At 39.3% G+C, this 27,355-nt stretch overlaps 1 protein-coding gene across 1 annotated transcript; it reads left to right on the forward strand.

The window, feature by feature from the left end:
* Positions 1 to 14,132: 14,132 nt before the first annotated feature.
* Positions 14,133 to 18,665, forward strand: LOC105058854 (protein YABBY 7-like). The gene is given in 10 exon segments (XM_073249135.1): positions 14,133 to 14,213; positions 14,339 to 14,473; positions 14,644 to 14,761; positions 14,861 to 14,909; positions 15,340 to 15,377; positions 15,380 to 15,414; positions 15,520 to 15,597; positions 17,114 to 17,132; positions 17,365 to 17,415; positions 18,550 to 18,665. Coding segments are annotated over 10 exon segments (720 nt in total).
* The last annotated feature ends 8,690 nt before the right edge of the window (positions 18,666 to 27,355 follow it).

Below are 27,355 nucleotides of genomic sequence, written 5' to 3' on the forward strand. Positions count from 1 at the left end.
ACACTCGTGGCACACCAATCTCACTTCCCGAACCCTAGGTAGAAACCCTAGGGTACACACCAAAAACCCTGCGCCCAATTTTTTCTCTTTTCTTTCTTTTTCTCTCGGAATGTTTTGGACCTTCACCTTACGCAGAAGCCTTTCTCACACCCCAAAGTTTCTCTTCTAAAATTTCTACGCACGTCCCACCTTTCTCCTCTTTTTAAAACAACGTCGAACGTGTCTTATCCGCGTGAGAGGATAAAGACAAGAGGTTACACATTTGAATTCAAATCAAATTTGAATTCAAACGAAAACTAACTTATCCCTATCCTTTTAGGCGTGAGAAGAGAAGGGGCGTGGCTCTTTTTGCATGGAAAATGTTTCACGAGAAACCTTTTCTCGTGTAAGTAATGTGGCGCACAAAATGGATAAGGATGAAAGGGCAAGTGATAAGTTATCCATTCAAATTTAAACATGCTTTGAATTTGAATGGCTAATTAATTATTTTATCCATCCATATGGCGCACAAATGAGGGCGTGGGGAAGGGTTTTGCGTGAGAAAAATTTCATGAGAAGTTTCTTCTCATGAATTCAAATGGGTGCAAGGAAGTTGGGTGTCGCAGGAAATTTAAAAGAAGGTGGTTTGATTCAAATTGAGCTAACCTAGTTTAAAATAGGTCAAGCACAATTAGACCAGATTAAACCCAATATAATTAGGCTTAATTAGGCTCAATAAAATCCTAATCAAATCAGGAATTAACTAAACCTAACCCCTGATCAAATCAGGGACTAAACCACCTTAGCGATTAGGTCAACATTTAACCTAATCGGGTCAATCCAAACTGAATCCAATTCAATTGGACTTGATCCAAAAATAATTACTCAATCAAATTGAGTTAATTAGTGATTAAATTACTAATTAAACCTCTCATAAATATTGAGTACAAATCCGATGGGCAATCAAGCATCAGAGACCATCGATATGAAACCCTGATCAAAGAATTCAAATTTCAAATTCAAAATTTGAAATTCAAAATTTTGACCTCGGTACCCAAAATGTGTGGAACTCATGATCAGAGAATCCTAATTCTCAATCATAGAGTCCCAGACAGATAAGACTCATAATCAGCCATCAGATCAGAAAGGAACCTCTAATGTGTGTGACCCCGCAGGTTCGAACCTAAACCGGTAGCACAGAAACCAATTCCTGTACTAATCGAAGTGACCATCTAGCAATGGTACCCGACGATCGGATAGGTCGAATAATCGCCATCGCAACATTCAGAACCTACGTGAATATGGTTACCGTATAATTCATCCCTTTTGACCCCTGTGTTTAGGACGACTCAGGGTTAAACTGTCAACCCTGATGAGATCATCCGAATCGTGCTCAACTCAATTAGTCCTGTGACTCCTCACTAGGACTACCCTGGCCAAGGTTTTGCTAAATTGAAACACGACTGTACACAGCTCCTAAACTGGAGTGGTCAATCCCATCTTGACACACGCACCGACAAGTCAAGTACTTGACTACACCCAGCAACCTTCCGTCACTGAATTAGAAATTCAGGTAGTCCAGTGCCTAAGTGCAGTGAGTTGCTTGGAAGTCACCGTGGCGGTCTCAGGTCAGAGGGACATTTATACCCATATCCCATTGGAGCAAATCGTGGCAGCAGAAATAGCTCCGGAGTTGGTCACGTTCAGTGCAGATGTACCATTACATCTCACCTGTATGCCATACCAGTGTCTCCACACTCTTTGGTTATGAGGACAACCAACCCATATGGCACACAACGACCTATGCTCGATAAACGTTGTCGTCCTTGGTAACAACGTATCATTTGGTCGCGAACATGTTTAAGGACTAAGCGACAAATCCTCTTTTGTCGAGTCTAAATAGTCCTAAAGACTTCACCACAACACAGGAGTTCATTAGAAGATGAAACATTTGTGATGAAAAAATATCAAAATAACTTTTATTTATTTATAATTCATGTTCTAATATAAAAAGGAGCACAACCGTCAACAGGCTGACGATTGGCTTTGGGACACTATTCCCAACAATCAATTATGTCCAAAAGCACTTGATCAATATCCAATTAAGTCAGTCTCAACTTATTAATTAAATATATTAACATGCTCACATTATAGATACAAAAAATTATCAATTTCATAATTTTAAATTTATTATTTTCTATAGCAATCATACACATATTAGAATCATACATACAATATCAAAATTAATATGCATGAAGCATGCAAAGAGGATTCTCACATCTATCCATTGTAAAGCCCAAGCTAAGTACTTATCCGTCCACTTGTATTCCTAACATATCCAACCAATTCGATATTAATATTTAATATAATTAAATAAACTAATCATCTTTATTAAAATCTAACAAACTAACCCCATTCCTTAGATTTATCTGAATTAATTATCTATATTAAATAATTAAGAAGATTAGATCTATTGCGGATAAGAGCTCGATCCGTTATGTATGATATTATCCGTTCTGACTCATAAACCTTATGATTTTGCCCTTTAAAAGATGTCTCACGTGGAAAAAAAATTTTCTCCTTATAAATGTGAGTCCCTCTTGACTCACAACCGATGTGGGACTGTTGGTACCCTCCATATTATTAGAACCATAACAGAATCCTCAATCAAAGAGGACTCCGATATGTACAGTCCTAGGAGCCCCATAGTCAGTCGAAGTGGATCTCAGCTCGAAGAAATCGAGACGAACCTCAGCCCCTACCTGACGCGTCATTGTTGCGGATAAAGGCTCGGCCCATCACGTGAGGTATTATCCGCTCTGATTCATGGGCCTCACGGTTTTGTCCTTTAAAAGATGCCTCACGTGGGAAGGATTTTTTCCTTCTTATAAATACGAGTCCTCTTTGACTCACAACCGATGTGAGACTATTGGTGTCCTCCATATTATTAGAACCACAGCAAGTGGTGAAAAAGATTTAGAATATTGGTGCGATTAGAAGTTGAGCCTTGTGGTTGTTTTTTTTTCTTCCAATAAATAATGATTATTTTATTTTATCCTTGTAAATTGTGATTAAAGTGGTTGATATTTTGATTATTCAATAGGCCTCTTTATTGCATAGGACTATAAGCTGCGGAACATGTGGCCGTGTCATGTGCCAAAAGCCCAAGTAACGGATATGGAACATGATATGGGCATGGTAAGAGAAAGAAAACGATCGCTGGCCAGAACGCCCTAGCATCCTTTGCAGCGATGTGAGTCCTAAATCCTAATAAAGTTGAAAAGTTAAGCCAGGAATTAGGCAGGCTAACCAGGATTATCAACGCTATAATATATGAAAATGGAAGCACACAAGTTTATCCAATCCACCCATCCATTTCTTCCTCAAGTTTTTGCCGTCACTATCCCATAAAACAGATGGTAGAGGCACTTACCAACTCCCCCCGACTTACGAGAAAAACAGTGGCAAATAATCACGGATTGCTGCAACCCCGCTGGTCACCAAAGAATTAGAGGTTTGTAATTATATTACCTATTCCATCCATAAATAATAGATCACAACTTTTTATACTTTCTCTCACCGACATCACTTGCGTCTAACATAAACTAGAAACAGAAGAGGGGAGACATATACGGTAGCAGTTGAAACTAGGTGTTGGTCAGATGAAAATGAATTATTTGTCACGCTCCCGATCCGAGATTGTGAATCGAGAGTCATGGCAACCGCCGCATACTTATAGAATACTTTTCCCATAAGCATGCAAGGCATCTCATCATGATATCTTCACAAATAGTTAAATAAATTTTTCTTTATTCAATAATCAAACCTTGGTTCAAATAACAAATCAAAACTAAGTGTTCAAAAGAAAGTAACTGTCTGACAAAGTCAATACTAAAAATAAAATTAAAGGTCTTGAATCAATTCTGAGAGAATCCTAAATCAATGAGTTAACTCCATCTCTAATCGCTCTTCCAACCGAAAACCCGCATCATGCTAATTTTTCGGATCTGTAAGAAAAACATAAAACTTATCATGAGCTAAATAGCCCAGTAAGCAGTGTATACCTTTAACTGAATAATCAGGCAAATGATACTATGCATCACAAATCAATATGTAATTTCATGAAATCATAATCATACTGTCAATCATATAAAAGTCAATTTATCATAATTTTCAATTATGCTTTTCTTCTTAAATTCATCAATTTCTTAAATTCTTCTTACCAACCATGACTATGACCACATTATCCCTGTGGCAGGGTCATAATACCGCGTATCTGCTTGCGGTGGGCTGCGAATCATCTGGCAGCCAAGTCCTTTGGAACCGCTGGTCTAACTGGCGGTTTTGTCGCTGGTCTATCTGACGACATGTCGCTGGTCTTACTGGCGACGTAAACCCTCAGGACAATCAATTGCCAACGTATATGCCCCCATTGGCGGGGTCCTCAACACAGTCAGGTTGTCAATTTCATATTGTCTTTCAATTCATATATTATTTTCAAGAATAATAAAATTAATTGATATTCGAATCAAATCAATTATAATATTCTTTGAGATCATATATCATCAAAATAATTATTCCACAAATAACTTCAATCATAAATAATTTTCTACAATTAACTTTCATCATAAATAATTTTCAACAATTATTTCAATAAATAATTACAATCGCAAGCATGCATAAATTTATTTAATTCATAATTTACCAGATAAATTCAGTAAAAGTAAACACTACTTACCTCGAACGCATTCCAATAAATCCACATAATTCTATAAATTTTCTTCCAAAAATTCTATTCGTAGATCATATCGCGATATCCCATGATCAAACATCCACAATCCTATACAGAATCAATTTCAATAATTAGAAAGAATACGAATACCATATTTCAACAGTTTAGATTGGGTCCGATCATCTAATTTCATCTAATCAAAATCTAATTAGGACCTAAATGATCCAAAGTTTGACTATCAGATCAAATCGGATTCGAAGTGATAGGACCGAGGTTTCTTCATCGATTTCATAAAATCAAATAGAGAGAGAAAATCAGAGGAGAGAGAATTCATGAGGTATAATTCGAATTGATCAGGTGACACAATCCAACATTACGATTGATCAAATATCTCGATTGGTGAAATCAATGTGATCAAATCAAGTCATGGCTAGATCGGAATCATGGATGATCAAATCTAAAGATTCATGGTCTGATTAGAGTGGGTGCCAGTACGTTGTCTGACAATCATGGATCAGGGTTCTTCATTAGAATCAGATCAGACTTATTAAAAGAAATTTCTTCATTCACTAACCTTTTTTTTTTAGAGAGAGAATCAATCAAGAGAGAGAATATTTTAGAGAGAGAAAATTCTAGAGAGAGAAAGTAGAGAGAGAAAGTCTAATTCTAGAGAGAGAAAGTCAGGGTTCAGACTGAAGTGAAGAGAGAGAAGAGAGAGAAACTCTCTCTCTCATCAATTTCAATTTTTTTTTTCTTTTCTTTTCTTTTTCTTTTTCCCCCCGTGGCCTTCTTTGGCCGGAACAGGGGAGGACTAAAGGGACGTTGCCCATGGTCCGGCGGGCTGTGGCGGCACGACCGGTGGTCCGGCAGCGGCGACCGACGGCGATGGAGCCGGAGATGGCCGGCGGCGAGGTTCGGCCAGTAGGAAGTTAGAAAAAAAATGGAAAAACAGGGGACCGCCCCTTTCCTTGAATTTTCTCCGGTCATTGGCCAATCACCGGCGGCCATGACCTTCGGGGAAGATAGGTAGAGGGGTGGGGGTCCAAACCTAGGGGTGCGGCGCCATGGAAGGCGGCGCTGGTGGCCGAAAAAGGGAGGGAGATGGCTCGGCCGAACAGAGCAAAACATGATCTTGGTTCTTTGTGGATTTTCCGACGAACCCGACGGCCGGCGAGAGTGCACGAAGCCATGGGAAGGAGGGGAAGGAAGAGAGGAAGGAGGGTCGGGGCTTACCTTCGACTTCGGTGAGGTTTTCGGCGAGAAATCACGGCGAGCACAGGTCGAGGGGCCGCGGCTTCAAACGAGAAAATCGGAGAAAAATCTCCGGCAATCGGCGGCGACTGAAGGGTCTACCCATAGAGGAGAGGGGAAGGGTTCTTATAGAGCTCGTCCTAGGGTCTTTCAATGGCCCTAGACTCCGATTCTTGATCGGAGAAGAGGAAGACTCCGATCGGGAGTCTTCCTGCTCTGTTTTTCTTTTTTTTTTTTTTGTTTAATGGGCTTAGTGGGCTTTGTGAGCTGGTTTTGGGCCCAGTTGGGCCGGATTATCACATTCTACCCTCCTAAAAAAAATTTCGTCCTCGAAATTTACATACCTGTAGTCTCGAAGAGCTGGGGATATTTTTTGCTTGAGTCTTCATAGTTTCTTACTTGAATCTCATCCTCAATTATTTCAAAATTCTAATTCTTAATACTAATTCATTCTTAAATCATTTCATAAGGAAAAAGTCAATACATTAATATCAATCTGATACGGAACTATTCATTTTCTTATTCATCAAGATCAACATCTCAAAGATTTTCAATATTTCAAGATTTCAAAATTATGATCTCATTTCCTGTAAAAATTAATGTTCAATATCTTATGACTCAAATTAAAATCAAATCTATCTCTTGTGAATAGAAGAGGATCAATGTCTCTATTCTTGCATAAGAACTTCATTCATCATCATCATTCATTTTTTTTTTTTTCAAAATATTAACCACTCTTAATTTCAACCCATCATAAAATAGGAAAAACGTACTTCTTATGAATCATATGATGACATCCTAACCAATCAAAATTCAAAAATATTTTGTCTTATTCGTACTTTCAAAGGTTGAAGATTTGTCATTTCAATCTCATTCTCGAGCTTTTGATATTTTAATTCTCGATACAACTTCATCATTAAGTTATTTCATAAAGATCAATATAACTATTGTTGATTGAATCAATATCACTATTTCTAGTCATCGAAATTTTCTTACTCAAACCCTCAAACTCTTTAAATATTCTAATTCTTGAAGCAAATTTTATCATTAAGTCATTCCATAATAAAAATCAATAACTCAAAAATTGATCTAAATCAAAACTATATTTTTCTTATAATCAAAATCAATGTCTCTATTCTAAGTAAGTATATCAATTTTCTTTATCTAAACATTAACAACTCTTAATTAATCAATTCATTATCAAATTAAATTATAAATAACTCTAATCCATCTTTTGTAGAACAATCGTCAATATCAATAGATAACCTCAATCTTTTCCATGCAGTCAGAGAAATAATAATGATCAAAAGAATTCTAACTTCAAATTTCATTATACCCTGGAGATAAATATTTGAGTATAATAATCTAAGATCAAAATCATCATTCGATAAACAATCTCAAGTTCTTCCTAGTAATTAGAGAATTATAAAATTTAATTTTAGGATATTCTAAATCTAAAATCAAAAATCAAAGGTCCACTCATCCTAGAATTAGGATGTTAATTATTTTTGTAGCATAGTAGGTTGAAGCACTACTTTTAAAAGTCACATTAGGATATCTAAAATGATTCAAAATTTTAAAATATTATTCTTTCTAATGTCAATAAATTTCTTGTATCAAACCATATCATCTATCATAATTCTTTAACTCAAAGAACCAACATTCCTGACTTACTCAAAGTAATCCAGATTACCATGCTTCCGCTGCGCACTCTGATCTAACAATCACAATTTCTTAGGTTCACCAAAAAAATTTTTTGATCAAATTATTTCTTTATCTTATCAATAGAAAATATCTAAAATTTCAAATTTCAATTGAAGTCAAAGATTAACTTTCGATTCTCATTCATACTTTTACTGGTGTACAATAATCTTGATTAACCCTTGAGTCCAATATCATATTTAAACCATCATATAGATTTACTATAATCAATATGAATCAAATCTTAATTCTCATATCACTTCAATTCGAAAATTTTCAAACCAAAAATCTTTATAAGTCAAATCAACGAGAAAAATCCTTCGATGCTCCACCAAATTTGGACATAATCTGAATATATATGAATTTCAAATCATTAATATTTTTTTTTTCTAAAATTTCTATCATCAGGATCTTCAATTTTTATTAAATATCCTTTCATAACAATCATACAAGCTTAAAAAAAAATCAAATCTCCATTTAATAGTAGATTCAATTAAGGACCTCGTTAACAAAAGCAAAGAAACTCCATATCAATTCCTAAATCCAAAATTTCTAAATTATAAAATTCATATGGATCCCTTAGTCTGAAATAAATATAAATCAGATCTTTTATCTTAATCTGAAGATATCAATTTTTCATTAACAACCTCAACAATAATATTAGAAAATCTCTTGATCAACTTTGATACGAAATTTTTAAATTGAAATTTCATACACATCATGTAGTCTCCAAGAGACATAATAAGATCCATTATTTAGATCTAAGGATGATGGTTAAAGCTTTCAATACAATGAATATTCTACAACCTCATAATCAATTTCATCAATAAGAAATAGGCTTCTTTGCAATATCTCCAAATATGCATTCATCCTAATATGTCACTTTATATATAATCCACATACCAAATTTAATTTTGATAAATATTCCAATCAAGCATCATAAAAGATTTTTTTTAGCCCATTCTGGAATAATATTTTATTATCAAATCTTTATCTTGCCAATAATAGTCAATCTCTCAACTAGAAGTAATATCATAATATTATTCTCACATCAAATTTGAACTTACGATTTACTTGAATAACCAATGATCAAATTAATAACCATAATGCACAATATAATTTTATATCAATCCTTTTGTGATTACTTTCGATCAAGATCTAACTAATCATATCATGATCAATAGATCATCCATCATATTTCAAATTCTATATGTTATAATCTATTGTGATCCTTTCATACATAATCTCAATGTTTAATCAAAATTTTTAGATATTTCTCCCACTACAATCATTAAAGATCTATACTATAATGTCCCTGGTGTCTATCCACTTATACCCATTCTATATCTGATTCTATGTTTCATAATTCATTCACTTATGCTCTGATACCATATTAATTATCACGCCCCCGACCCGAGATTGTGAATCGAGGGTCATGGCAACCGCCGCATACTTATAGAATACTTTTCCCATAAGCATGCAAGGCATCTCATCATGATATCTTCACAAATAGTTAAATAAATTTTTCTTTATTCAATAATCAAACCTTGGTTCAAATAACAAATCAAAACTAAGTGTTCAAAAGAAAGTAACTGTCTGACAAAGTCAATACTAAAAACAAAACTAAAGGTCTTGAATCAATTCTGAGAGAATCCTAAATCAATGAGTTAACTCCATCTCTAATCGCTCTCCCAACCGAAAACCCACATCATGCTAATTTTTCGGATCTGTAAGAAAAACATAAAACTTATCATGAGCTAAATAGCCCAGTAAGCAGTGTATACCTTTAACTGAATAATCAGGCAAATAATACTATGCATCACAAATCAATATGTAATTTCATGAAATCATAATCATACTGTCAATCATATAAAAGTCAATTTATCATAATTTTCAATTATGCTTTTCTTCTTAAATTCATCAATTTCTTAAATTCTTCTTACCAACCATGACTATGACCACATTATCCCTGTGGCAGGGTCATAATACCGCGTATCTGCTTGCGGTGGGCTGCGAATCATCTGGCAGCCAAGTCCTTTGGAACCGCTGGTCTAACTGACGGTTTTGTCGCTGGTCTATCTGACGACATGTCGCTGGTCTTACTGACGACGTAAACCCTCAGGACAATCAATTGCCAACGTATATGCCCCCATTGGCGGGGTCCTCAACACAGTCAGGTTGTCAATTTCATATTGTCTTTCAATTCATATATTATTTTTAAGAATAATAAAATTAATTGATATTCGAATCAAATCAATTATAATATTCTTTGAGATCATATATCATCAAAATAATTATTCCACAAATAACTTCAATCATAAATAATTTTCTACAATTAACTTTCATCATAAATAATTTTCAATAATTATTTCAATAAATAATTACAATTGCAAGCATGCATAAATTTATTTAATTCATAATTTACCAGATAAATTCAGTAAAAGTAAATACTACTTACCTCGAATGCATTCCAATAAATCCACATAATTCTATAAATTTTCTTCCAAAAATTCTATTCGTAGATCATATCGCGATATCCCATGATCAAACATCTACAATCCTATACAGAATCAATTTCAATAATTAGAAAGAATACGAATACCATATTTCAACAGTTTAGATTGGATTCGATCATCTAATTTCATCTAATCAAAATCTAATTAGGACCTAAATGATCCAAAGTTTGACTATCAGATCAAATCGGATTCGAAGTGATAGGACCGAGGTTTCTTCATCGATTTCATAAAATCAAATAGAGAGAAAAAATCAGAGGAGAGAGAATTCATGAGGTATAATTCGAATTGATCAGGTGACACAATCCAACATTACGATTGATCCAATATCTCGATTGGTGAAATCAATGTGATCAAATCAAGTCATGGCTAGATCGAAATCATGGATGATCAAATCTAAAGATTCATGGTCTGATTAGAGTGGGTGCCAGTACGTTGTCTGACAATCATGGATCAGGGTTCTTCATTAGAATCAGATCAGACTTATTAAAAGAAATTTCTTCATTCACTAACCTTTTTTTTTTAGAGAGAGAATCAATCAAGAGAGAGAATATTTTAGAGAGAGAAAATTCTAGAGAGAGAAAGTAGAGAGAGAAAGTCTAATTCTAGAGAGAGAAAGTTAGGGTTCAGACTGAAGTGAAGAGAGAGAAGAGAGAGAAACTCTCTCTCTCATCAATTTCAATTTTTTTTTCTTTTCTTTTCTTTTCTTTTTCTTTTTCCCCCTGTGGCCTTCTTTGGCCGGAACAGGGGAGGACTAAAGGGACGTTGCCCATGGTCCGGCGGGCTGTGGCGGCACGACCGGTGGTCCGGCAGCGGCGACCGACGGCGATGGAGCCGGAGATGGCCAGCGGCGAGGTTCGGCCAGTAGGAAGTTAGAAAAAAAATGGAAAAACAGGGGACCGCCCCTTTCCTTGAATTTTCTCCGGTCATTGGCCGATCACCGGCGGCCATGACCTTCGGGGAAGATAGGTAGAGGGGTGGGGGTCCAAACCTAGGGGTGCGGCGCCATGGACGGCGGCGCTGGTGGTCGGAAAAGGGAGGGAGATGGCTCGGCCGAACAGAGCAAAACATGATCTTGGTTCTTTGTGGATTTTCCGACGAACCCGACGGCCGGCGAGGGTGCACGAAGCCATGGAAAGGAGGGGAAGGAAGAGAGGAAGGAGGGCCGGGGCTTACCTTCGACTTCAGTGAGGTTTCCGGCGAAAAATCGCGGCGAGCACAGGTCGAGGGGCCGCAGCTTCAAACGAGAAAATCGGAGAAAAATCTCCGACAATCGGCGGCGACTGAAGGGTCTACCCATAGAGGAGAGGGGAAGGGTTCTTATAGAGCTCGTCCTAGGGTCTTTCAATGGCCCTAGACTCCGATTCTTGATCGGAGAAGAGGAAGACTCCGATCGGGAGTCTTCCTGCTCTGTTTTTCTTTTTTTTTCTTTTTTTTTTTTGTTTAATGGGCTTAGTGGGCTTTGTGAGCTGGTTTTGGGCCCAGTTGGGCCGGATTATCACATTATTGTTTTTTGAAAGAATAATGAATTAATTATAATTGGCCTTAAGGTGTTTTTGCAAGTTAAGGTTATTGAATTCCATACCCATGGTACAATAATCAATGACCTAATTATTGCATGCAGTTTTCTTCTTCTTTTCTAGAAAAAAGCTATCAATGTTTATCATAATGTACTACATGTTGTGGATCTCCACCTCGATCTTCATCAATTTTATCCTCGACGATAATCAAAAACATGAAAAATTGAACTTAGACGAACATGGAATACTTCTAATAGGCTTATGGATGTCAGATGGATGTTTGACATTGATACGAAAAATATGGATGGCAGTTCGAACTTCGGCCTGTTTGAAGTACATTCAGATCAACTCAAGCCGACCTCCGCTTATAATGCGCAGTAGGCTCCGTTGACAAAGTCTATCTCATTTTTCTGATTTAAAGAAGTTCAGATAAAAAAAATATCTCCGCGATCGAATCACATCCCAAAAAGAAAAAACTCCCGTCAGTCTAATCCGCACACAAAAATTAGAGACCAGTCAGACTCCATAGTGTACATGACTCCAACTTTCCTCTATAAATAGAGGGACGTGAGGACCTCCATGGTAAGCTCTCAACTCCTATTCTCTCTTTGTCGTCGTTCTCCATCTTCTAACTTGAACATCGGAGGGTGCATGCCAGAAAATACTTCGATGGAACCTTTTTGCAGATTCTCAAATCAAAGTTCAAACAACACCCCCAGTGTATACCATCACCTCGTCCGTCCGATCTCAAGTGCGGGAGTTAGGTGCAACTACACATTCAATCAAGGGAGATTTTGCCATGGGACCCAAAAAGGTGCAATGGTCCATGAAATTGCACCACTTTGATTTCAGAAAAGGTCATATGCTTGCGAAATGGATCTTCAAAAAGTACAAATAAGCAAGGCATAGTCATTAATCGAATCTTATGCTAGGCTTAAGTATTCGTGGAGGAGCCATCACAAACTCTTTTGGCATCGAATCCTCATTTATATCTTCCTCCTTAAAAGATACATAAATAAACACATAAAAACATCCAATAAAATTATAGTGGCCTGACAAAAGTAGAAATAACTTGTATGGTAACAACCATAATTGATCTTATGCAGCTTTTTTAGCTTGTTCCCAAATCAAACACATGCCTGCCTAGCGGCGTGCACTTGGCACACTCATCAAAGAACAGGACACTGCTATGGAGATCCTAGGCCTTCTGAAATGGTTGGATTTACGTATGGTACATATATAGCATTTCAAAAGGTTCACACCTCACACCAATTAAGCTCACGTATGTTGCACGCGAGAGGCCAGATGGTTCCGGCGTTAGAGGTAGAAAGTAGGGAGCCCTGATGCGGCAAGGTTACAGCGTCCATTCCAGCGAGAAGCGAGCACCTCGGGTGCCAGATTGGCAAGGAATCGCTCGCAGGGAGTAGGTGGTGCTGCTTTTATTAAGTTTATTGCAGCCGGGTGCAAACTGCAAAGAAAGAAAGGCGAGCGGGACTTGGGAGGGAGGGGATAGGAGCAATCCACGGCCCGAAAAAAGAGGAGTCGCGTCGCCAGGAGAAAATGGGAAAGGAGGTATTAATTAATTTGTGGCTGGTACCGAAGGTGACCCCGACCCACACTCGATCTCGATCGGGGAAAGACATGCAGAACCTAGCCAGTGCATGGAAGAGAGATGCCATGCATCTTCCTTCCCCCAATGCCCCCTCTCTAGAACCATCCACTTCCCCTGTATGGGATCGATCAGGGCAAAGCAGGCAGCAGCCTTGGAAAGAGGGGAGAAACCAGAGAGGGAGATTAGATGTTGTTTCCTTTGCAGATGGCAGGGGAGGAGACGAGTGGAGAGTTATTGCGGAGAAAACAACGTATGAAGCAAACAGCAAAAACGAGCGCTGGTCTTTTCTCGATCAAAAACAGCCACTTTCACCATCTTCACTCAGGGATGCTATTTTTCCATCCTCTCTGATGCTGCTGACAGCACGGTCGGATGTCTTCACCATACACACACCCTCCAAAATAACGTGGCAGTTCTATTTAAATTTTGTGCTGACCAGCTAGCTAGCTAGATCGAGTTCAAGCACACTTGAGGTACTTTAATGCCACTCACGATAACAGCCAGAAACATTAAATTTTGAGTTAGATTAAGCATACTTTTGATTCGGACAAGATCATGATGCTAGATACTGGATTTGCGAAGCTTTTTCTCATGCTTTGGAAACAATAATAATTCCCTAATCAGAGAGAACCGATTGTTCCCTAGGTGACAGAACAACAGCGAGCATTTCATCGTCATATATCATCGTGTCCTACCGCACCCCCCTCCCCCTATAAAACCCCCTTGATAGCCATCATCAAATAGACCCATGCCAGCGGCCACCGCCCGTGCTATTTTCATCTTATCCTTCAAGCAATAGTCTTCAACTCATAGAGAAACAATTGATGTCTACGGACAACTCGTTCCTGGAGCTCCCAGAGCAACTAGGCTACGTCCAGTGCAGTTTCTGCACAACCGTTCTGTTGGTCCGTAGATATATGCATTTCCTCCATGATCTTTCGAATTATCAATCGGTTGCTCATTTTGATCGTACGCATCTTAATTTCCATGTTTCTCAGTTCCTTCTGTTCCTCCCTCCTTTGAGCTACAGGTGAGTGTACCATGCAGCAGCTTGCTGAAGGTGGTGACCGTTCGATGTGGCCACTGCGCTGGTCTCCTCTCTGTTAGCTTGGTGCGGACTGACTTTGTTCCTCTGCAGCTCCTAGGCTCCATCGGGAATGATGAGGTGACCTCTGACCACCTGGACCTATAATTACTTCCCTACATTTCCGTTGTACATGCTGCATCGATCAAAAATGCTGTCGATCTTCTCCTACCTACACCTTCATGCACAATTGCCAATCATTCCATGCATGGATTCCACATCTAATAATCATGTCTTGTCAACTTCCGTAGGAAAAACACGAAGAATGTACTGTAGATGACCCTCCCGGCAGGGCCTGCGAAGATGGAGATGATGAAGAAGACAATGAAAAAAAGAGTCCCCCTGATCAGACCCCTGTAGTAAATAAACGTGAGCATTCATTCTCCTCCTCACCCATATCCATCTTTATTCAGGTCTCCAGACAAAGAAGAACGAGGGCATGATATATATCATTTGGTTCCTCTACAGCTCCAGAGAAGAGACAGCGAGCTCCATCAGCTTATAACCGCTTCATCAAGTAAAAGAACTCTACTCTCCATCATAGGCATGCACTCAGCAGTGGATTCTAGTTTAGTTTAGTCATCGACTTTTTTGGTTTTTTTTGGATGGTAATAGTCATCGAGTTCAAACAGTAGATCATCTGGACATCCCAATGAAAGTCTTAGATCTTTTTTGAAAGGAATGAGAGTCTTGGATCAAAATGCCAATTCATGAGTATGCTTTTGAAGATCCATATTTTGTCCCCGATTAGAGAAAATCAACACTTTCAAACTTGCAAGTTACTACTTTCTTTAAAAGTAAGCCGAAATGAAAAAGAAAACTAATGAAGTCATCTAAAAACCGCTTGCACCCATGTTACATTACATACGATGGTCAGATATGACACGTTATACCGGCTAAAGGATACAAATCTAAAGACCAAAATGATCATAGAAAATATTATGCAGGGAAGAGATTCAGAGGATCAAAGCTAAAGAACCAAACATCACCACAGGGAGGCCTTTAGTACAGCTGCTAAAAATGTGAGTGTTCAAATATTGGAGTCTTGTTACTATTGTGTTATAATAGCTAGGTTGGTCAAAGGAAGGCAGCTGTTTCACTGGCTCTTGTTTGTTGCAAAATTGCAGTGGGCTCACTTCCCTCGAGTTCAGGCCAAGGGACATGGTGAGAGCTGCAGCACGGGAGAAGGGGAAAATGATGGGGAGGTAATATGCATGCATATATGAGCTAGTTGACTAGAGCATAGATTTTCTGTGGTGCATATTTGCTCTGTGAAGTACTGTACGGTGCTTGATAGCCATCATTAGGAGATAGATGGCAATCAAATGGTGGCCATCGAATACTATACAGCAATCTGTGGTCGTGGTCAGTTGACTCATAACACTAATCCTCTCTAAAAGGAAAAAGTAACTCTTTCCATGTGTCTGCGTCGCTTTGGACAGTGCTTTCTTTGAGAGACAAGGTATGAGCACCTTAATGGGAATCCCATATATAGTTCTCTCCTCTTAGAAATACAATTTTATCGTTTTCATATGTATATATTTGGTTGGACATGGTTTCTTGAAGGTACATAATAATTATTTGTTTTGAATGTTGCAAACACGTAAAAAAAAAATTCATTGTTACACTGTTCCAATCCACGCACTTCACAAGTGTAATTATACTCAATTACCTTTCCTTATGAATGGTTTATCCACTCCGCTCTTCAATCTTAGGGTAGAAAAAAAGATATTTATAATATGGATTTAGTTTTAGGAAATAGGCAACTTAGATGCATCATCATTTGCATTCTTTTAGTTTTGAAAAATAGTGAGTAATAGATACTTACCGTTACTTATATGGATATCGCTCATGGAAAAGGCATAGCTAAAATTCAAAAGCTTTATACCAAATGAAACATTAAGGGTGTATTTGGTTAGCCATTAAAAAGGTATTTTTTTTACTTTTAAATTTTTAAAAAATAAAAATCAAAAAATGATATTTGGTAACACCATGCAAAGCAAAAATCAAAATAATTGCTTTATATGCAAAGTAAAAATTTTTTACTTTTCAAAATTTGCTTTTCTGCTTTTTTTGCTTCCGCACATCTAAAATACCAAACTAAAAAGTAAAGAGTCCGAATCTTTCTCCCTCGTCGAGCTCTTCATCTCCCTACCCCCTTCTCCCTCCCTTCCTAAATCCTTCTCCTTCGTCGAGTTCTTCACCTGCCGTTCTCAAACATCACTTTTTGCTTTATAGCAACATAGTTATCAAACATACTTTTTATTTTTTTGCTTTTACTCAATAGCAAAAAGTAAAAAAAATAAAAAATATTTTTTAAAAATCAAAAATTAAAAAGCAAAAAGTGTAACCAAATGCACCCTAAGTGCATAGAGCACCCACATTAACCTACTACTCATAGATATGCAAATGCAATAGATACTTTCTTTTCAGAGTTCCTAATATATCCGAGCCTCACCCTTGATAATCCCACGTCCCATCATTTTATATCAAGCTTCCTTTTTAGAAAACAGAATGTCTCATGCAAAACCATCCATGTACATCCTTCCTTTTTTTACTAAATAAATCTAAGGGTGTCCCATCCTTTGACATCAAAAAAAAAAAAAAAAAAAATCTTGTTCACATTAATTTGATATTGGGAACTCTATCATCTTCAATAGGATTTGTAATAGTACCACTACTTGCTATTGAAATGAGGTTTTGTATTTCCATTTATTTCAGATGGATGGAAGAAGCCAAGGTATTTGCAAGAAGAAGCCATAAGGAAACTTTTTTTGACAGAGACATCCTTTCGAGCGAGGTGGAAATAGGTCTTTTCTGATAGCGAAGACATGGAGTTAGATTAATGGATATCATAATATAGGCCTGAAATTTCATTTTCAGAAAGACTTGCTAGCTATGAAGCTATCTTTAATTTCTTTCTTCTAAAAGATGCAATGTTATGTAAGATGTTATGACTCGTCCTCTTATAGTTGATGCTTCTGAAGCTGGATTTAGCTGGTGGAAAGAAGTCCCTGGCAAGGGTAGCTAAATTCCTTACATGCATCTACAACAAATAGATATATGATACAGGCACAATGATGACATGACTTTTTTCAGAATCTAAAGATGTTCTCCTCTATATGATAACCAGATGATGATGGCAGTAATGTCTCTAAATACTACAAATTTGTTTGTATTGTTGAGAGAAAATATAAATATATGAACCTTAAGAACGACAGGATTCATCTAATATCTCTAACTAAGAGAGGTAGATAGTTCGAAAATTAGTTTTTTTTTTTTAAAAAAAATTAGAGAGAGAAATAGAGTGACCCACAATGCCAAGGTCCAACACTTAGAAATGCATTATCCAAGCCTCTAATCTAGAATATCTTGTTGCTGAGAGATACGACTACTATGGCAAACCCAAGTTCGTGAATTTGATATGACCACTAGGGCAAACCCGTCTTAGAGCTGAAAGGATGAGATCACATAGAGTAACAAAAAAGAGTAGCCGATTCAAGCAAGGCTCAAAAGATTCCTTATTGGAATGGGAGACTAAATTTTCTGCTGTAACCCAAAAAGCTCTCATAAGCTCCGCATTTGATCATACTCCTATTGCATTGGACTACTGCGTTAAGTTTCAGATTACTCGAATTTTGAGATCTAGAATGTTGGTGCACAAAGGACCTGACATTGATAATGTGATGAGAACTAATTGGTGCCCTCTTGGGGGGCAATCAAATCCTGCAGCTACTTGGGTTGCAAACGTCCAAAATCTTCGTTCTGTTTTGAGGTGTTGGGCCTTTTCAAGAAAAGATTGTTGACAAAGAGCAAAAAAAAAAAAAAAAAAAAAAAGCTTCTCCATAACATTGATATCCTAGACAGGAAGGAAGAGATCATAGGTCTATCACCTGAGGAATTCTCATCTAGAAGAATCTTACGGTAGTCTCCTAATGAATTATACAAAAAGGAGGAGCTATATTGGAGACAGATCGTGCGTCAATTGGCCGAAGGAAGGTGGTTGAAATACATCTTTCTTCCACAAGGTAACCTCTGATCGGAAGTACAGAAATTAATTACCTCTTTAGTGGATGATAGAGTGGAACACTCCTCTAATGTGGCTACCTCAGAGTGTTTGCTCAAATACTTTTGTAGTCTTTTTGGAGCTTTGGAAGATCCTTCAGTTACCATCAACTGGAATCTTCTATATGGAAGGAATCTTCTATATGGAAGTCATTCGGCCGACCTCTCCTCCCTCACGGATCCTTTCTCTGTTGCAGTCTTTCTCTAGTTGGGATAGTCGATCTGGAGCCGACTAGGTACTGTACCTGGATATGGACCAATGGGATATCGGGAGATGGTAGTCATCATCGGAGAAGGTGCACAAAGTCAAGACCGAAGACGAGAGCGAGGGGTTGCTGGTGAATAGTGACATTGGTCTTCGCTCGATGCCGGAAGAGAGAGATATGCAAAGAAAATCCTGTCGGAGGTGGCTCCGACGATGCTCAAGTCAGTGTGGTGACTCGATATAGTGAAAAGAACAGCAAAGTTTTGACATTGTGTTGGCCAACATACCTGGAGGGATCTCCGCTTACTTTTATTTATAGAGGAGCAAAGTGGATGGTGAGAGGATAGGTGATCATGTCAATCATGTCCTATCAGCCGTATAGCGCCGCGTGGGTGTCTGGCTCTAACAGTGGGTGTATCTTCTGTTCGGCATGCAGGTGGCTATGGCGGCTGGCCTTATCACGCGTGTGGCGTATTAATGGCCTCGTAACATCCTATCGTGATGCACAACTAGCCGGTCAGGATATGCATCTGAGCGACGTGATCTGATGTGGCCTGTCAGGATGGCATGATGGCCACGTCTGTCGTTCGACTGTTCGGTTGACGCCTGTGTCAGGAAGTCGGTTGAAGGAGCCTATTAAATGGTGCGACCCAGTCGTCAGTTTGGGTAGTCGGTAAGGCACTGAGAAAAAAATCATCCTTTTGATGACTTCTGATGAGGTCGGTCTTGACCTCCAGATGAATTTGGCCTCAACCTCCCAATGAAGTCGGCCTTCAGATGACTTCTGATGAGTCGGTCTCGACCTTTGATGAAGTCGGCCTCCTCGTGAGATTGATCTCCGGATGACTTCATGAGGTTGGCCTCCTTGTGATGATGTCGGTCTTCTCGTGAGATCGGCCTTCAGATGACTTCGTGAGATTGGTCTCTTTGTAATGATGTCGGTCTTCTCATGAGGTCGGCCTTCGGATGAATTTGTGAGGTTGGCCTCCTTGTGATGATGTCAGCCTCCTCGTGATGTCGGCCTCCGGATGACTTTGTGAGGTCGGCCTCCTCATGAGGTTGGCCTCCTTGTGATGATATCGGCCTTCTCGTGAGTCGGTCTCTGGTTGACTTCATGAGGTCAGCCTCCTTATAATGTCGGCCTCCTCATGATGATGTTGGCCTTCTCGCAAGGTCGGCCTCCTTGTGATGATGTCGGCCTCCTCATGAGGTCGGCCTCCGGATGATTTCATGAGGTTGGCCTCCTTATGATGATATTGGCCTTCTCGTGAGGTCGGTCTCCGAATGACTTCATGAGATCAGCCTTTTTGTGAGGTCAGCCTCTTGGTGATAATATCGGCTTCCTCATGAGGTCAACCTCTGGATGACTTCCTGAGGTTGGCCTCCTTGTGATGATGTCGGCCTCCTCATGAGATCGGCCTGTGGATGACTTTGTGAGGTCGGCCTCCTTGTAAGGTCGGCCTTGTGATGATGTCGGCCTCCTTGTGATGATGTCGGCCTCCTCGTGAGGTCGGCCTCTGAATGACTTCGTGAAGTCAGCTAAGTGATGAGGATCTATCCCAACACTTGCTTCCCAACTCTCGAACCCAATTGTGTAGCTTTAATCGGATGAAGGGAGTTCATCGTTGGTTGATTCGAGTCATTTTTCCCGATTTGTCCTTCTTTCTGACTTATTTATTTGAATGCTTTCCTTCTCCACTTGCTTACTTATCTTTCCACAAAAATAACTAAGTAGTGAAGTCGGCAAGACTACGTAAAGTAGTCAGTTAGGAAGTTGCAAATCGAGTAAAGGATAACTAAATGTATAGACTTGAGAAAAACTTTCTAAGTCATATAGTCGTTTTTGCAGATGAACTTGGTTGGATTGAAGTCGTAGGCATAGATTGTTTGTCGTAGGTTGTTTCATTGTACTGGAATGTAGTCACCATTTGGAGGAGCTTTCCAAATCGTTGATTCATCGTTTGGAGGGGGACCTTGATGACCACCAGAGGTCAAGGTCAGATTAATCCCGCCTCGTGAGATCGGATCCAGCTCCTTCCCGAGGTGGAGGTATTATCTGCTTTGGTGTTGCACAAGGTTTAGCCACACATAAATGTGAATAGTGTTGCCAGCATGGGGCCACATAGCTTTGTCCTTTGGAAAAATGCGCCTCGCTAAGGAGGAATTGTCCCCTCTAACTGTGTGCACAGAAGATTAGCCACGCATAGAACGAACAGCATCTCGCCGCTGTGGGGGCCTTAGGGTTTTTCAAGGTGGCTTAGGAAATGGGTGGGACGAACCGTGTGCGGCCCCATTCCTGTACAAAAAATTATCTGCTTTGACAGCATGAGCCTGGCTGCATGTGGGGCTGTAGCCGCCAGCATGGGCATAGGCCGCATGTGTCTCACGATTTTGTTTCACCTAAGCCTCGTGTGCAACCTGGCGCCGCGGCTCTTAAGCCTTAGCAGGCGCTCTTACAGTCGATGGATCCATCCGTGTTCAACCTGGTGCTGTGGTCCCTTGGGGGTGCACTCATGGTTGACGGACCCACCCTAACTTCGTCAATTGAGTGTCAGTCAACTAATGCTTCGTCGGGTACTAGCCGACGATGGAATGATTATTTTATAAATTTTTTGAGTCGTCTACCTTCCGAAGTCTTAGCACTTCACCATTTTGTAGGGGCCTCCTGGTGAGGTGGACTTTCTCGAATTTCCTCCTCGGATTTGCCAGCCTTGTCAAAATTTTTTCTCAAATTTTCTCCTCAGCTTTCGAAAGAAGTCAGCTTTTAGATGACCTGATGAGGTCATCTTCTAGATGACTTCATCCTTCGGATGACCTGACGAGGTCGGCCTTCGGATGAAGTCCACGTCGGCCTCCTCATGAGGCTGGCCTTCTCATGGAGCTCATCGAGGAGAAGGAGACTGACAATCATCGGAGTCAGTACATGGAGTGCATCGGGAGTCAGGATGTAGTGACCGTCGATGGGTTGAGAACTCATCCGGTGGAAGCATTGAGTCAAACAATGGGTCGGAGATCAGGTCCGACGGTCGTGCTGGGAAGACACATTATGCAGTGTGATCTCCTCCGACTGGTGCTACTGTTGCTGGAGATCGTGGACACATCCATCAAATTTTTTGCCTGCTACACAAGAGCAGCGAATTGCTGGTGGTCTGCTGTCATCGATGGTCGTGAAGCGCTCTACTCTCCATGAGTCACTGAAGGTGCGCCACACCGTGATGAGCGTTGAGCAGAGCTTGCGGAGATATTTTGTGCTCTCATTTTGGCCATGGAGGTTTTTAAAAAAAAATTTTTTTTTGCTCAATTGCCCCCTTCCTGGCATGCCAAACTATTGTGGGCTTTCTCTAGTTGAGGTAGTCGGCCTGGAGCCGACTAGGTGCTGCGCCTAGATGCAGACTGGTGGGATGCTGGGAGATGGCATGCCATCATCGAAAAAGGTGCACGCAGTCAAGGCCGAAGGCGAGAGCGAGAGGTTGTCGGTGAACATGGCGCTTGTCTTTGCTCGATGCAGAAGAGAGAGACCCGCAAAGGAAGTTCTACCAGAGGTGGCACCGACGAGGATTCTCTGACGCTCAAGTCAGCATGGTGACTTGATATAATGAAAAGAGCAATAGAGTTTTGGCATTGTGTTGGCCAACATACCTGAAGGGATCCCCACTTATCTCTATTTATAAAGGAAGCAAAGTAGATGGTGAGAAGACAGGTGATCATGTCAATCATGTCCTATCAATCGTGTGATGCTGCGTGGGTGTCTGGCTCTAACAGCGGGTGTGTTTTCTGTTCGGCACGCAGGTGGCCATGGCAGCGGGCCTTATCACATGTGCGGCATGTTAATAGCCTCATAACATCCCATCATGATGCGCAACCAGTTGGTCAGGATATGGCATCTAAGCGACGTGACCTGATGTAGTTTGACAGGATGGCATGATGGCCATATCTGTCGTTCAGCTGTTCGGCTGATGTCCGTGTCAGGAAGTCATTTAAAAGAGCCTATTGAGTGGTGTGATTCAGTCATTAGTTTGGGTAGTCGGTAAGGCATCGAGAAAGAAGTCGACCTTCTGATGACTTCTGATGAGATCGGTCTCGATCTCCTAATAAAGTCGATCTCGACCTCTCAATGAAGTCGGCCTTCGGATGACTTCTGATGAGGTCAGTCTCAGCCTCCTGATAAAGTCAGCCTCCTCGTGAGGTCGGCCTCCAAATGACTTCATGAGGTTGACCTCCTTATGATGATGTTGGCCTCTTCGTGAGGTCGGCCTCCTCATGAGGTTGGTCTCGTGATGATGTCGGCCTTTGAAGGGAAGGAAAACTGTTTGTCTTCGAGTAGTCCAGGTTGCATCTAAATTTTTTTATTAATCTACATGAATAAGAATCAAATCTTTATCTGATTAGAAGCAGAACTAGAGATCAAATCTTCAAAAATCTAAAATAATCATTTGTAGAGGTCTGGATGTGCAGACCCTTTACTTCACATACATGCCAGACACTGCAGGAAAGTGGGATGAACTCCGATCTTCACAATCCGATCAAATGAGGAAGGAGATGTGCTAGTGTGACACCTCACACCAGCAAGTGGGATGCCCAAGGAGCGCCCATGCCAAGGGAGAAGGGACGGCACCAAAGGGGAGAGGCCAAGGAGAAGAAGAAGGGCTCTTCTCTTCTCACACCTCTCTCTCTCTTTCTCTCTTCTCTCAATCTAATTTGTTTGCTATACATCCATAGGTAGAGTCCCTTTCTATTTATAAATGAATCTCATAACCAATAAGTATAGGACTCTTAACTCAAACATATTTTGAATCAGTCCAATACTCATGAAAGAAGGACTCCTACATGAGAGAGTATTGCCATCACATATGACAGCCATATTGCACCCAATCCCTCACCACATGGGACGCCCACAATGAGGAAGCTTCCAAATGTTGGTCGGCCCATAAGAGAGGAGAATCCTAATGCAAGTAGGATTTTTCATATCTCATCCAAAATGGATCCGATTCGAATCCAATTCGAAGCTGGTTCGAAATAATTTTGAAAAGCTATCAATTCCAAACTCTTTAGGACTTTTGTACTAAGTCTAACTTGGATAGGAATCCAATTAAGTCTAATTAATTCAGATCTAATCTGAAATTAATTAGCATTTAAATTCAATCTTTCATATGCTCCATGGATCATAAATCAGAAATTGTTCATCTTCGGAATTGAACCTGAACCTCATGTGTTGTGCTAGCTAGACATAGTCAACTCTTTAATCCCGTTTGACCCATAACTTAATTCTCAATCAAGTTAGCTTATATATTCAATCAAATCAAGTATTTTCAAATTGGACACATAAACATAGCCAATACTTTCCTACGATGTCTGACTTGTATGTATGACTCCATAGATTCAAACACTAAGCAGGTAGCATAGGAACCGATTCCTGCACTAATCGAGATACTATCTAGCAATGGTTTTCGACATCCAAATAGGTTGAATTATTGTAAAAAAATATTTCAAAACCCATGCACATAGTTACCGCATAATTCATCCTTTTGACCCTGAATGCTCTAGGATGATCTCAGGTTAACTGTCAATCGAGATTACTTCATCCATATTGTATTTCAACATTTCAAATTTATCTCATGGATTATCCTGGTCAAGGCTTTACTAAACTGAAATACAGCGATCCATCAACTCCAATAATCGAAGGGGTCAATCCCATCTTGATCCACACACAGACTTCGTAAGTACTTGACTGTACCCAGTAGCCTTCCATCACTGTATTAGAAATCCAGATAGTCCGACACCAAAGCATAGTGAGTTACTTACAAGTCACTATGGTGATCTCAAATCTAAAGGATATTTATATCCATGTGCTTCGCGAGTAGCTTGTGACAACAGAATGCTCGCAGGTGAGTCATTTGTTCCGTGATGATGTACTCCTACATCTCACCTGTATGCCATACCAGTATCACCACACTCCTTCGTTAAGAGGACAACTAACCCATATGGCACACAACAACCTCCGCTCGATAAACATCATTATCCTATAACGACGTATTATTTGATCGTGAACATGTTTAAGAACTATACGATAAATTCTCTTTTTATCGTATACTAACATAGTTCTAAGGACTTCATCACAGCATAAGAGTTTAAGAAAGATGTAATTTTATGATGAAAAAATATTAAAATAACTATTATTTATTTATTAATAATTTATATACAAAATGAACTTAATTGTCATACGATTGATTTTAGGATATAATTTTCAATAACTCCCACTTGGACTAAAGCTAATCGAGGCAGTATCTTATACCCATTTTTTATTTGAAGTCATTGAACTCTTTGATCTTGAGAGCTTTAGTGAAGGGGTCAACTAAGTTCTTCTTTCTATCAATCTTCTGAAGCTCGACGTCATCTCGATTCACGATCTCTCGCACCAGGTGATAGCGGCACAGAATATATTGCAACATTCGATGTAGCATTGTATTCTGCTTCACATACAGAATCGGTTACTATATGTTGCTTAGAACTCTTCCAGCAAACAGCTCCTCCATTTAAGGTAAATATATAACCTGACATACTTCTGCTGTCATCACAATCTGACTGAAAACTGAAATCAGTATATCCCATAAGTTTCAGGTCAATATCTCCATAGATAAGCTATTGGTCTTTAGTATTTCTCAAATATTTAAGAATTACTTTCGCAATCTTCCAATGCTTCTCATTTGGATCAGACTGGTACCTACTCACTACCCCTAGTAAATAAGCTACATCTGACCTCATACATGTCATAATGTATATGATAGATCTCACTATCGAAGTATATGGTATTCTACTCATACGCTCTCTCTCCTCAGGAGTTGTCGAATAATCTTTCTTGAAAAGAGTAATTCTATGACCTATCGAAAGATAGCCTTTCTTGAAATTATCCATGTTGAACCGCTTCAACAAGATATCGATGTATGTAGATTGGGACAATCCAAACAACCTTCTAGATCTTATCCCTATAGATCTTTATCTCTAGGATGTAGGATAGTTCTTCCAAGTCCTTCATGGAGAACTGTAATGATAACCACAGCTTTACACTCTACAAAGTCAAGATGTCATTTTCTAGTAACTGTATGTCATTCACATATAGCATAAGAAAGATGACTACAGAATCGGAAGCCCACTTGTAGATGTCAGACTCTTTTTCATTCCTAACAAAGTCATACGTTTTGATCATCTTATCAAAATGCATGTTCCAACTCTTAGATATCTGCTTAAGTCCATAAATAGACCTATTCAGCTTGCACACTTTCAACTCATCTGTGGATGTGAACCCTTCAGGTTATATCATATACACCTCTTCTTCCAGCTCTCCGTTAAAGAAAGAGTTTTGACATCTATTTATCAGATCTCATAATCTAAGTGTGCAATGATAACAAGCATAATCTGGATGGACTTGAGCATTACCACAGGAGAGAATATCTTATCATAGTCAATACTATAATGCTGACAGTAACCCTTAACAACTAGACGACTTTATAGGTCTTTATCTTTCCGTCCCTCCTCTTTTTTTTTTGAAAATCTATTTATCCTATGAATTTTATCCCTTCGGATGGATCAACTAGTCCATACACCATTAATCTTCATGGACTCCATCTCAGACTTCATGGCCTCAAGCTATTTCTGAGAGTCGGACCTTTGTATGGACTCTATATAGATGATCGGATCCTCATCGTTCTCATCAAGTTCAATGGGATCACCATCTTAGATCAAAAACTATAGTATCTGTCTGACTGATGCGATACTCTATCAGATCTCCTTAATGGCACCTCTATTAGCTCTGAATTTGATTCATCAACCAAATTCAGTTTTGTGTGTGTCGGTCCTTTCATCTCATAAACTTCATCAAGTTTAATTTTACAGACATTAGTTCCTTCACTAAGGAACTCTTTTTTTAAAAAGACTATCCGACTGCTGACAAACACCTTTTGCTCTACAGTGAGGTAGAAGTAGTATCCTTTAGTTTTCTTTGGATACCTTATGAACAAGCATCTATCGGACTTAGATCCAAGCTTATCTGTCTTTAAACGCTTGACATAAGCTGGACACTCTCAGATCCTTAGGTGTAAGAGCACCGACTTACGTCCAGTCCATATTTTATATGAAGTTTTATCGACAGACTTGCTCGTACCTTATTTAAATTGTAGTAGACAGTTTTTAAAGCATATCCTCAAAGGAGATTGGCAGACTCGCAAAGCCCATCATGGATCGGATCATGTCTAATAAGATTCGATTCTTCCTCCCGAACACTCCATTATGTTGTGGTGTTTCAGAAGGAGTCTATTGTGAGAGAATCTCATTCTCTTCTAGATATGTCAGAAAGTCACTGGTGAGGTATTCACCTCTTCGGCCTGACTAAAGGATCTTAATACTCTTTTCAGTCTGTTTCTCTACTTCAGCATGAAATCGTTTGAATATTTTAAATGATTCTGACTTATGCTTCATAAGATAGACATATTCATACCTCGACAGATCATCTGTAAATGTAATGAAGTAGTTGTATCCTCCTCTAGTACTTATATTCTTAGATCCATATACATCAGTATGTATTAGACTTAGGACATCGCTAGCTCTTTCACCTTTCTTTTAAAAGGTGACTTAGTCATCTTACCAAGTAGATAGGATTCAAAGGTAGGCAATAATTCATAATTATCTATTTCAAGGAT

This window comes from Elaeis guineensis, chromosome 15, assembly GCF_000442705.2.
Source record: "Elaeis guineensis isolate ETL-2024a chromosome 15, EG11, whole genome shotgun sequence".
Classification (NCBI taxonomy): Eukaryota; Viridiplantae; Streptophyta; class Magnoliopsida; order Arecales; family Arecaceae; genus Elaeis; species Elaeis guineensis.